Raw genomic sequence first — 12,784 nt, 5'->3', positions numbered from 1 at the left:
AGATGTGCAAAAAATAATTATAATAAGGACTTACCAGATTAACTACAGATGCAGTGGGATGCTGTGTGTCCATACACCTATAGAGGGTAATCGGAGAAGGCCCAGTAATCCAGCAGAGGGTGTTGATTGAGTCTACTGGATACTGCAGCTTAGGTCCACCTTGGCAGAGCAGAGCCTTTCCAACCCTTGTTCATCCATAAAACTGTTCTTGGGCCATACAGGCACATTGTAGAGAAAAGTTAGACTACCCCTTACTAGTATAATGCTGTTTGCTATGTCTTGGCCTAGCCTCACTGATACCTGGGCACTTGGCCACATCCTACTGACCTTTCGATTGCGAAGCTAGGGCAAGCCCTGTAAGGTTATCAGCATTACAAGATAAAAAAGTTGCTGATGCCTACCAGCCAGTAAAAATCTAACTACCCCCTACCACATTAAGCTAAGTCTGGTCGCAATGACTTGGGCTAGCCTTGCTGAATACTGGGTGCTTGTTCCCATCATGCTGACTTGTCTTTGCAAAGAAATTACTCTCAATCTCCCTTTATTGACATTAGTAGAAGAAAGTTTGCAAAGCCCTGCCAGCCACGGAAAATCAAACTATCCCCTACCACTTTATGGCTGGTCATAGTGTCTCAGGCTAGCCTTGCTCATTCGTGGCCACTGAGCCTCATCCTGCAAGTCCTTCTCAATCCACCTGCAATCTGCCTGTTTGCCATTAGAAGATGAAAATACCCTGAGATATGCCAATCAGGAAAAATCAAACTACCACCTACCACATTAAGACTGGTTGCAGCGTCGCAAGCTAGTCTCGCCGATTCCTGGTTCTGTCCTGCTGACCCACAACATTGCAGCAATAGCAGACACAACCTTCCATTATCGCATTGAAGTTGAAGTACATTGAGCGCTGCCCAATAGCAACTTTTCTCACTCATATTTTTGACCAGAAATATGTTGTGGCGGGGGCTGCCAGTAGGAGCATTCAGGACTTAGCCGCTTATTCTGCCAACTAGGAGACGCGCCTTTACTCTCTTGTAGTATTATTGCAGCATCTGCTGTATAAAGCTCACTACTCCTGTGTGGGGCGCTGAAGCACTCACCTGCACACATAGCAAGCAACACCATGCAGAGTGTGTGGTTCGGAGGGTGTTGTTTTTATTTTGAGTGTATATGTTAAGTGTTTTCATCAGGCCCGGACTGGTGCTTTCGGGCACCGGGCAATCCCCCGGTAGGCTGGATGGGGTGGGGGCTGGTTTTCCGATAGGGGGCCGGTTTTGTGGCTGGGGGGCCGATTTTCCGTCCGACCGTCGTCGGACCGTGAGACTGTCTGACTGACTGTCTGACTCTCAGTCCGACAGACAGTCAGTCAGACTTCCAAGTTCCCAGCAAAAGCAAGACTACTACTCCGACCGAGTCCGCTGTCTGAGTGCAGCTGCAGGGAAAACAGCAGCAAGCCTGATTGACCCGTGCAGTGTGCAAGTGGAACCGAACTTCAGGAGGAGGAGGTGCCTCTGCGCAGCGCGCAGAATGATGCACTGACTCCTCCTCCGCCGCGTCTGCGCGCCTCTCTAGGGTGCGGCTGATGTCGCGAGATTTAAACTGCGCGACTGCCTGCAGCATCAGGAGTGACGACGAGCATAGGTCCGACCGCACTTCTTGATCTTGGACGGCCATAAATTAATTATTCTTTCCTAGGCTAGCCCGCCGACGTAGCCCCCCTGTGTCTGCAGACTGCCACCAACAGCAGGTGAGTACGTAACGTTTTTCTGGCACCAAATCAATTAATATGACATTGATTCATCATGGTGGGTGGCACAAACAGTTGGCGGGCGTCGCGCCTCGTGCAGTGGTGGTGACGGGTGGTGGTCTGGAGATTCCATTACCGTGTATGCACAGCTCTGTCCTCTGTGTACATGTTGAGGCCTCTCGCCTGCTAGCGCCTTGTTTAACCTTCACTGAGCTACCCATTCCTGAGCTGAGCGCACAACTCAGGCTCAGCCTGAGTTGTGCGCTCAGCCTCTCACTGGACCTTCGCGGGTGCAGGCAATAAATCAAAATGTGTAATTATGATGATGAATCAATCATCATCATGATTACAATTTTTGATTTGGTGGCGCGCATGGTGGGGGCGGCCAGGCCGCGATTAAAGTAGGAGAATTTAACTAAGCTAATGCAACAGGCTGGCTGGCTGCATTTTTCGTTCTCCTACTTTAATCACGGCCTAGGCATGGGTTTGATTAATATTAGTGATCAGCAGTTGCTGTAACTTTGAGGGATTGGGCATGAAATCTGTAGGCTGCACCGAGCTATTTTTGCTCTTAGTTTGAGAAACTATTCAGTAAGATGCAGACACACTTTATTGTGGTAAATCACTGGCAAAGCTACGCATGAAACCTTTTTCATGGGCATTTAATCTCACTGCTTTCCTTTTATCCATACCCATCTCTAAACCTTTCCCATGTCAATTCCTCCTTTCTGTCCCTCAAAACTTACACCTGTTTGTATCTCTTCATATTTTTGTCTCCCTTTCTCTCCTTTGCCAAGTCTGTCTTACTCTCCCCTATTCAGTCTCTTCCCCTTTTTTTTTCTTTTTTTTTTCTCTCTCTACCTACGCTCAGTTGCTTTTCTTAATTCTCTTCCTCTTGAATTTATAGGGGTTCTGTCGTCTCTTTTCCCCATCTTTACCTCTCACTGCCTCCTGCTTCTGCATCACTCTACCTTCCTTCCATCTCATTGGCGACTGGTGGCTCGGAATTTCGTAGCTATTTGTTTCTGTTTTTACACGAATACAATGAGCAAAATCGTGTTTATGTGCCATTACAATACTTTTGCAATGTCTTCTCTCCCTCTTTTGAGCGGTATGTCAAGTCATACATTTCCCTATCTGATTTAGAATTGAACAGGGAACTCGCTGGCCGCACACAATAAATTAACTGATTGGTAAGGTTGGCAGCGTGTGATCGCGCACCAGAGCTTGCTCTCGGTTTGCCAAACAAGTGACCTACTGTATAATCAAGGCCCAGGAGGAGCGCTTGCACTGCTGCTGGAACCCTGTGAGCACCGGTATTCTCCCTGTCTAAGGAGAAGCTCCAGTCCTCCAGGAGAGAACTGAGAAATGCTGGAATTCCATAACGACGAGTACCGGCCCATTTAAAACACAGGTCATGATGACCAGTCGGCAGGGTTTCTTGACCCTAGAGCCAGAAAGGCCATCATTGTAGTACAACTGTACCCAGCGGTGCATCCTGCAAACCTGACCCCATGGTGTCCATTGAAATTGCCATATCAATCATGTGCCTTAGTGATAACTCCTAACAGTAAAATCTACTTATTTTTGACTAAAAACCGGAGGTAATCGTATGATCACACATTTGTTTTGCACTTTGAGGAGCAAAGGAAAGTGAGGCTGACAAACGTAATGTAAAAAAAGTTGTCTGTTACTTTGGATCTGCTGCAGTTTACAACAAGTTTTGAAATGCTGACTCGGAGGCGTCCAAGTTTGGTCCAGGAAGGCTAGATCCTTGGCTGGTGTTGGGATAAGCACAGACTGTTTAATGTGTTTCATTTCAGACTCGGTGGATGTGCATTTATCTCATGGCCATAACCTTAAAACGTCTCTATGACTATGGACCTTTTCAGTTAAGTGTTGCCTGCTGTCAATATTGGGACGTGCTCTGTCTGGCATGCATGTTGCCCCATAGGTGGCTGAAGTGGAGCCAGTCGGGGTGGAGAGCCTACTTGAGTGTGGCTAACAGTGACTTCGTTTGGAGAGCCGATCATGCAGAGAATGAGAAGGCTACTGTGATTGCTGCCTCAGCCTCTCGGGACTGCAGGGGGATGGGGGGATGGGGGGGGGTGGGGGGGCGGCCGGCCGGGGGCCACCGAAAGTAAATCACAGGCCCAATTAAAAGATGTTTAGATTACTCCTCTCAAAGTCGGAATGGTTGTATTAAAAATGCAGAAATGGCTGCTGTGTGTTGTGGTCGCAAATTATACATTCTTTAATGTTCAACAATTAAACTCAGAAGCCACATAAACGTGATTTGCCTCAGTAGTTCAGCCATTGGGGAAGAAAGATGCTTGTGCGACCAGATACTGTCCTTGCGACACTGGGTCTGGTTTGATCTGTGCAGATATCACGAGCATTACCATACGGTGGCTGTAATAATGGCAGGCCAGGCTTAGACATACAGGTGTTTCACTGCGTAGAAGGGGTGGGGAATGAGAGATTGGGAGGTAATGTGTTTTTGTTAGTGTGTGAGAGCGAGACAGAGGTGCAAATCTGTGTGTGTGTGACAGCGAGACAAAGTATGTATGTATTTACATGTGTGCAAAAGCCATATTGTTTCTGTTCGTATGTTTGAGTGGGAAGCAGAAACACGCATACACAATGGGGGTGTGTGCGTGCAAGTGAGAGTGTGGGTGTGAGAGAGAAGATTAAGGGGAGACTGTGTGTGAAAGGGAGAAACCGAGAGAAATACGAATGGATTTTTTTTTTTCATTCTTTGGCTAGGGGGGTTAGTTTACCTATGTAAATACCCTTATATGTCACCTTCCGCATTCTGCCTAAAGTGGTATTAAAAAGTGTGGCCATACCCTTAAAATAGTGCAGCACATGAACCTACAAGCAGTGTTTTTTTTTATAGTTACACGCGGTTACATGACACGCTTCAACAGCCGCAGTCCCCAAATGTGAAGTGTATGTGTGGGTCTTCCTGGGAGGTCGTGCCACTAGACAATGCACACACTGCAGGAGTGAAAGCGACCAGAGAATGTTTACTAACATGGTGCACTCCATGAGACTGCATGCAGTGTTCACTATTTTGATATGAAAACGTTTAGCAGTCAGACATGCCCCCAAACATGCAGTCATGAGTTGTCTCTTCAAAGCAGCTGAACATATGTACTTATCCTTCCTTCTAGAACAACTATGCCATAACAGTGGCCATGCATGTGATTGCCCATGTATGTAGTCTTTGTGACATGTGTTGTTTGCTGTGGGTACCCGTTTCTATCAGAGAAACCACAAAATGTTACTGACTGGCAGGCATATGGGAGAGAGAACTGCCTTCCCAGCAATTCTAGCGCCTACACATTCTAACTTCTACCTGCTGCAAGTGCGTTTTTTTGCTGAGAACGCCGCCCAACCAAACTCCTGGTGAAAGAGCACACTGGGGGAGTGGGTGGAGGGGGAGCTCATTCGCACTGCCTTCCACATCTACAGAAACGCAGGGGCCATGCCCTGCTGCAGGCTGGAAGGTCTGCTGTCACGCGCATCTGTTGGGCACACGGTACTGCGGACGCATTCAAAGGTGTAAACTGTACACAAGCACTCTCGCGCCTGCCAGTACAAATCCCCGTGCCAGGGACTCTGCTCACTACAGAAGATGGCTTGAAATGCCGCACCTCCAGCCTGCGCAAGATCTGACTGACCCATCCACCTTTCCATGTCTGTAATTGTGGCATGGGAGGAGGGGGGGGGGGCACTCTCTCCCTGCTGCACCTGCCGCATATCTGATGGAACCTCATGCATGTAACGAACACCCCAGCGTGCCCTGTCCTTACTGCAGGGGGGAGCCTGTTGTTGCCAATTCACTCTGCTCCGACGAGGCACACAAGTCAAACTGTGATCGCTTTGGCAATTCCGACAAAAGAAAATAAATGGCTTGTATTTTTCCTTCTTTTTTTTTTTCTTGCATTGTGAGCAGCCCTCCTTTTAAATGTACCTTTTTAGAGAGTGGCTGCCTGACTGTAAACCCAGCAGGTACAAGCAAATCGCCTTAAAAAGGGAGGGGGGTCCCGCTGTTACCACATTGCCACTAATTAATCTCCAAAACGCCTCTCGCAAGAGTAGTAACACAAGATCTGGGCTTGGCGCATGTGCTCGCCGTTGTGTTCAACCAGAACTTCTCTGTGATGCAGACGTGACCTCAATTTCCTATTATCACAGGTGCATTACATATCTTATAAAAGGTGGCTCCAAGCTTATGGGAGGCCCCACCGGATACACCCATCGCACAATAACGCACTAGCTGGTGTTTGTGAGCCTACGGTTGTGCCGATTCCAGTGTATAAAACATCTGTATGGTCTAGAGCGCCTTATTCGTTTTTATAGCAGCTTTATATTTCCTTGTCATATGAATGCATTTTTAATGCAGGCGTTCCTGAAATATTGAAAACCTAAAACACAAAAAAGAACTATGTTTTGGAAGGCCCACCACTTATATTTCGTAGCACTGTCCCTGGACAGCATGAAAAGATCTCATCATCGGTTTATTTTGATTGCAAGTTTCATCTACATTCAGAGGAAGAAACCACAAAAAGGCAAGTACAAAAGAGTCCGAGACAAAGAGAAGGGACCGAGAGGGAAACAAAAAGCGAAAATCAAGGTGGAAGAGAGAAGAAAGTAAGAAGAAAAGACAAATGCGGACAGAAAAGGGAACAGTGTGATCGCTCTCGCTCTCTCTCTCTCTCTAGCGCTCTCTCTCGCACTCTCTCGCTCTCTCCCTCTCTCTGGCTCCCTCACGCACTCTCTATTTATCCCTCTCAATCCCTGTCCCCCTATCGCTCAGTCACTCTCTCCCCCTCTCTCTCCCTCCCTCGTCGTGATGTTCTTTAAGGTCATCATCTACTATTTACTGTGCTTTGAAAGTTGATACAATTTGAATGTGTAATGAAAAATGTGCTGTAAAATTCACCATTTTCGCCTGCCGTTTTCCAAAATTTTCTTAGGGGAGAACACCCCTCCCCCCCCCCCAGTGGCGGTCGAGCGCGCTCGCTCGCAACGCGCCGGACGGGGGCTGGTCTGGCAAAATTTGCCAGGGCTGCTTTCAGTTCCCAGTCCGGCCCTGGTTTTCATGTTGTGCGTGATAGCCACGAGGTGCAGGTACTGTGCTCTGGGCCTCAGTGCCTGGCAGTGAATACAATGTTGCAGGCCCTAGATATACATTAGAGCAAAGAACACAGACCCAGAAGCGGTTCCTCTATGGGAGCGGAGGAGCGTCGCCCCCGCACCTCCCCACACACACACTGCTGCAGAAAAAGTGGAAAATAAAATGGTAATAAATGATTTTTGAGAATATCATGCGGATTTTGGTGTTTAATGCATCAAACCTGCACGATACGGTAATTAACTATGGTTTTCTCCTGTTAACTTTCGGCAGGTTTGACCTGCTGAAATTTAAGGAAGGCTGAGTTATTCAACGCCTCCGAGAACTATGCATTAAATACCTTCAATCTCGTAATTAAATACCTTCAAATCTCTTAAATTCATTAAGTAACCCACTCGTAATGAGGCCCTAAGTGCTGGTTAAAAACTGGAGTGAGGGTACCTGCGTCCATGGTCACTGGATTGGTGTGTGTGTACAGTGTAGATTTGTGGAAAGCGGGCCTTTACTCTTAGATAGTGCCCTCTTTCCTAGTGAACCGACACACCGGTGCCGATGCTCCTGCAGCTACATCCAGGGTCCAGGGAGACAAAGAGGACGAGACCATTAAAGCACTGCCTTAAATACCCTACACTTGGGATTCAGTTTCGTTTCGTCTCGTCAGAGGTCCTTCCCAAACCCTTCAGTCACCGACAGTCCCCCTCCGTACTGACCCCCAATGGGAGCTCTGTCCCGTGGCGCTAATAAGGGCGTCCCTCCTCTAGGCGTGGGGGCGCCTCATCATCCTGAACATTAAATAGTGTGTGCTTTATAGTTAAGATTTGTGAGCTTGGGCCGTTTTAGACATTGATAATGTCGTGATAGTGACAAATTGTTTTTGGCGCCTTTATTCAGAACGTTTTGATTTTTACTTTGCTAAGGAGCTAGCGTGATTCTAGTCTTCCTGTAATACAATAGGCCCCAGGGCTGGTGGTCACGTGATCTACAGTACTTTCGTTTCTATTGTTGCCGAGGGAATGCGCAGACCTGCAAAATACATACATACGCGTTGCAAGAAGCAGAAGTGAGGAAGAGCAGGTAAAATATTTCATTTCAACTTTTATTTGGAAGTTTCGGCGCAGGGAAGGAAGGCTTCCACTCTGGCGATGAATCAGAGCATTTAGAAGAAGGGAATCAGTTGAAAACCAAGGAGGGGAAAAGACTAGAAACAATAAGGCTGCAGGTGAAAAGCCAGTCAGAGCTGATAAGGAAATCACACAGGTGAAGTCATAGCGTGCGACAGCACAAAGAGGTAGCATACATAGAAAATGGAGAGGTGGCTGAACGGGGTTTTCATAAGGACAGCTCGAGAGAGAAACTTTGCAAGGCAGTGGAATGGTGGTTGTTATTATGTACATAACAAATGTATACTTTAAATAAAATATTAGGTTGAACTCGTCTGACGTAAACTCGGCATTCCGAAATGATATTTGTACTGCAACTGCTAATGGTAAATTGTCCACCCTGTCTGCTCCGTTCCCCGATATGCCCCTTGGCCCCACCTGTCGCCCTCACCATGTCATTTCTCCTTGCCTGTGCCTTCTACAAACATAACCCTTCATCCTTCCGGCTCCCGTCCGCCGACCTCTTCATGCCCCTATACCCAACCCGTACCTTTACCTCCCCCATGCCCTCTCCACTCCATGCAGTTTCTCCCTGCCTACCCCCTACCTGCCTCTACTACTGGTGCCTTGCTGAACCCGAGGTATGTGTGGGGAACTTTTTCTTGAGAAGGCCTTTTTTCATACAAAGGCTACCAGTTCCGCCACTGTCCGTTTTTGTTCCCTACGCGTTTTATCAGCTAAAGCCATAGGCTCTTCGTTAATGCCTCCTGTGTAGTTTAATGCTTAGGCCCAAATATCTCTGATGATCCCGCCTTAATGGAATGCTTGGTGACCGGAAATCGAAACACATTTAATGAAGTGTTTGTTGCCCCTTCTTCTCAGGTTTTGGACCCCCCACAGCCTTCTGCTACGTGCTACCACAATGGACGGTAGCAGGATGCCAGAGTTAGACCCTGCTGATATGCAGTCCCGGCTTCCGTACCTGAATTTAGATTTCAAGAAGTTAGTGGCAGTCTACGAGAAACAATTTCAGACAATCCGACTCCAGCAGCAGCCTGGCTACAAACATGGAATGAGAAGCGAGGCGAAGAGGTTGAACACATTCCTTTCTTTCCAGCCTGTCTCGTCCTGGTCTCCTCAGGAGATGGCCGGCGCGGGCTTCTACAACACGGGCGTGGCGAGCAGTGCGCAGTGCTTCTGCTGTGGGCTAGTGCTGTGCTCCACAAGTCTCCGAATTTCCCCGCGCAGCGACCATTTGAAACGTCAGCCTGACTGTGACTTCATTCAAGGGAGAGGGGTGGGGAACATCCCCAAGTATGACGTGCGTGTCCAGGACCCACCGGAAGTGCCAGGCCCGAGTGTGGAGAGGTTCAGAGCTGAGGAGGAGAGACTGGACTCCTTCAAGAACTGGCCTTTCTACGCCAGGACAGAACCCGCGGCACTTGCGCGCGCTGGCTTCTTCTTTACTGGTAAGGGAGAGTGTTACCACGGTCTTACTGTCAAAGCTACATGACACGCCCCCCATTGTACCTAAGTGTCGCACTCACCTGATACAACGGACTCCGCGCGCAGACAACTCCCACAAAACATGAGAATATGTGTAACGTTTGTTAACACGACCCAAATAAAGTACATTTAAAAATCCCCTAAACACAACAGTCCTTAATATCGGGAAAGTTGCTGTTTAACTTTATTCCCGATTGTTGTTTTCAACCCAAAAACTACCCTGACTATGCCAACCTCACTCATCTAATACTCAGCCAGTTCTACTCGCTGCTACCCCTTTGTATCAAATACCCAAAAGGCAGCACGTTGCCGTGATAATAAAGTGGTAAATAAATACATACACCATCTACTTTAATTCTTGAAAGGTTCTTGTTGATATGAAGAATTGCCACTTAAACTTCATGTAAATCCAATTTCTCAAAATGATTGCGCAATTTAAAATAAGGATCAATTTTGATTTCCAAAAATGATGTCTACTCGATCGAATAAGATAAAGAAACATATATGTCATTTGCCCCGTTCTGAATGCGGCTTCATTGGAGATACTTATCAGACCAAGACTTGCAGCATTTCTTGTCGCACGTGGCTGCCCCAACCAGAACTATTACACTTTTTCCCACCAAGTTCACTTCCATTCAATGAGGTAGCATTGACCGCACAGGTCACCAATCCAAACTTTCCACAATAAAACATAAATCTTATCTTAATTTTTTTAAGTAACTTAAAATATGTTCATACAAAACAGCATTCAATATATCGCAGCTCTTCTACGTACCCCAGCCTGCCTCTTCACTCCCCTTCAAGATCATTGGTGCATATTTAGATAAGGCGTCTGGAACAGTTGAGTACTTCCTCCTAGAACGCACAGGGACTACTATACTGACCCACTTAACCAAAATTAAGGGTTTTTAGCCCTCATTTGTGTCTTCAAACCATGCCATGCCAGCCACTGTGGGATCCACGAAAGATGTATCCCTTCTAGATTATTTCAGGCTAACCACTGAGTATGTAAATTATTCCCAAGAAGTTGGACATGTAAAATTATCCCCTATGGATATCCAGACATTTACGCCTGTATCTTGGACTTCTGTTTAAACGTTAGACACATTTTTTGGGCTGCACTATATCAAATAAGCTCAGTGGTGCAATATATTGAGTGTTCATAATGATGCCGGGATGGTGTTTTGCCCCTGTTGCCCTGGTATTATCTTTGGTGTAAAATTAGCGCTGCTCATTCGTGTTGTTGAGCAATACTTTTTTTGAACTGTCTATTTTTTCATAGAGGGGGTTATTGTTTTGCATACTGTTTGCTATTTTTATGCATAACTGCTACTTTCTTACAAACCAAATGCTGCAAATGTTATACAGTGTTTAATTTGTACAGTTACTACTTGGTATACAAAGACAAAATTCTTTGCCGAAGATTGACTCCTTTATTAAATTACATAAAAAGAGTTCTACTTGGCTACAAAAATGTGTTTTTTAAACTCCTGATATTTTGGCGACAATTAACCGCACAGTTGTACACTATGGGCCCGATTCACAGAACAACCTTTAGACAAAATCCTAAACTTACTACTTTTGGTATTCACAGAAGGCATTTAGTAGGAGTAAAGTTAGGATTTTGTCTTAAGTCTGTCTTAAGTCTGTTTTAAGACTGTCTTAAGTCTGTCTTAAGTCTGTCTTAAGTCAAACTTAAGACAAAATCCTAACTTTACCACTACTAAATGCCTTCTGTGAATACCAAAAGTAGTAGGACAGACTTAAGACAAACTTAAGACAAACTTAAGACAAACTTAAGACAGAATTAAGACAGACTTAAGACAGACTTAAAACAGACTTAAGACAGACTTAAGACAAAATCCTAACTTTACTACTACTAAATGCCTTCTGTGAATACCAAAAGTAGTACGTTTAGGATTTTGTCTTAAGTTAGTTCTGTGAATCGGGCCCTATGAACACAAGGGTACAACACCATCCTGCACCATTTTGTCTTCACAACAAATTGGTGCTCCAAAGCATGATTGATGTCATCTGGCCCGAAGTTTGAGAAGGATTCTATTTACAGCTCTGCAACCTTGACTGCCTCAAAAAAGGTAAAGCTTCACTTGGCCAAATGTGACTCAGCAGTTTGGATTCATTTGTTCTGCGTTAGTTCACCGAGGGTGCAATCTCCCGGATTTTCTCTTGGGTGGTTGTGTTGAGTTTTCTGGTCCTCTCCATTTCCCTTGGCATAGGGCAGGGCATGTTTAAGAAATGATCTCTGTACGTTTTGCCCAGCTGGCTAATTATTTGGTTGACCCCCAGCTGTCCCTCAATAAATGGACTGGTCAGCCTTTGCAAACCTAAATTTCACAGGCAGCTATGCACTTCATTTTGTCACCCGCCCACAGACATGCCTTGAACCAGCTAGACAGCCAATAACCTTTCTTCGAGACCCCTGATTTTCATTGGCACCGAAAGTGGCTCTTGTGTTAAAATAGTTTTTCTATTTAAGTCCATTGAATGGCTATTTGCATACTTGACCACTCTACAAAATTCAGCTGACTGTATTCCTGGTTTTTGCCAATACTGGTTTATGGCAGTGGTGTCTTTCTAAGACTTACAGCCAACTTGGTGTAACATTAGAAAGCAGCCAGATTGCTACAACAGTTCCGCCGGGGAGCACCTTGCCTGTTGTGGTCACATGGTGCGTGTACCCTTCGGGACAGAGGGTCAAGTTAAGAGCCTGTGTGTGTTGATTTGTTCTTTCTATAGAAATGTCCTCATGTTTCTGTTCTCTGTGGCAAGTTCTCCCTTTAAACTAGTACTTGGTGCTTAACTGCCCCACTTTCAGTAAAGTGCTAAGCCTTTGCCATATTTGAGGATGTTAGTTCTTTTACCACTTTCTCATCGTTTCACTTCTTTGCACCAAACTATTGAAACCCATAAATAACTTCTTTGTAGCCTACTGTGGTAGCCTGCTGGTTATGCTTTTCAATCGCATCCGAATGATGTACATGAAAAAATATCATAACATAGAATGGGGTCCCTCGGTCTTACACTGTGGTGCAATATGTCTTGAAAATTCAGAATTGTCCTTACCAAAAGAAAGATCCAGATAACATATTTACAAACACTGCTTTTATGTTGGACAGTTCCACTGATATCTCAAATCAGAGTACATGCTTTAACAAAAGTAATTCATCCAACCTGGTTTTCAGCCATTGACCCATTGGATGCAATGTAGCCCTTTGAACAGGATTGATCCCCTATCTCCATAGCAGGTGTAAAGAATTATTCTCCCTTCTG

The 12,784-nt window shown here is 45.8% G+C and overlaps 2 protein-coding genes across 3 annotated transcripts in view; both read left to right on the top strand.

Moving 5' to 3' along the window:
- The window catches only part of LOC146865552 (zinc finger BED domain-containing protein 5-like), a 42,597-nt gene extending 39,838 nt beyond the window's left edge, over window positions 1–2,759 (top strand). Inside the window, exon 2 of the mRNA XM_085640163.1 lies at window positions 2,652–2,759. Within this exon, the coding sequence (XP_085496289.1) occupies window positions 2,652–2,759 (108 nt within the window). The remainder of the gene's footprint in view (window positions 1–2,651) is intronic.
- A 5,141-nt stretch (window positions 2,760–7,900) lies between these two features.
- The window catches only part of LOC146865550 (baculoviral IAP repeat-containing protein 1-like), a 649,379-nt gene continuing 644,495 nt past the window's right edge, over window positions 7,901–12,784 (top strand). For both annotated transcript variants that reach the window (XM_085632368.1, XM_085632367.1), the window contains exons 1-2: window positions 7,901–7,961; window positions 8,870–9,456. In XM_085632368.1, coding sequence (XP_085488494.1) covers window positions 8,910–9,456 — 547 coding nt within the window. In that variant the 5' untranslated portion in view covers window positions 7,901–7,961; window positions 8,870–8,909. The remainder of the gene's footprint in view (window positions 7,962–8,869; window positions 9,457–12,784) is intronic.

Source organism: Triturus cristatus, chromosome 2_1 (genome assembly GCF_964204655.1).
Source record: "Triturus cristatus chromosome 2_1, aTriCri1.1, whole genome shotgun sequence".
In the NCBI taxonomy this organism is placed as follows: domain Eukaryota; kingdom Metazoa; phylum Chordata; class Amphibia; order Caudata; family Salamandridae; genus Triturus; species Triturus cristatus.
The sequence above is the reverse complement of the archived record's forward strand: the minus strand, read 5'-3'. Positions and strand labels throughout refer to the sequence as shown.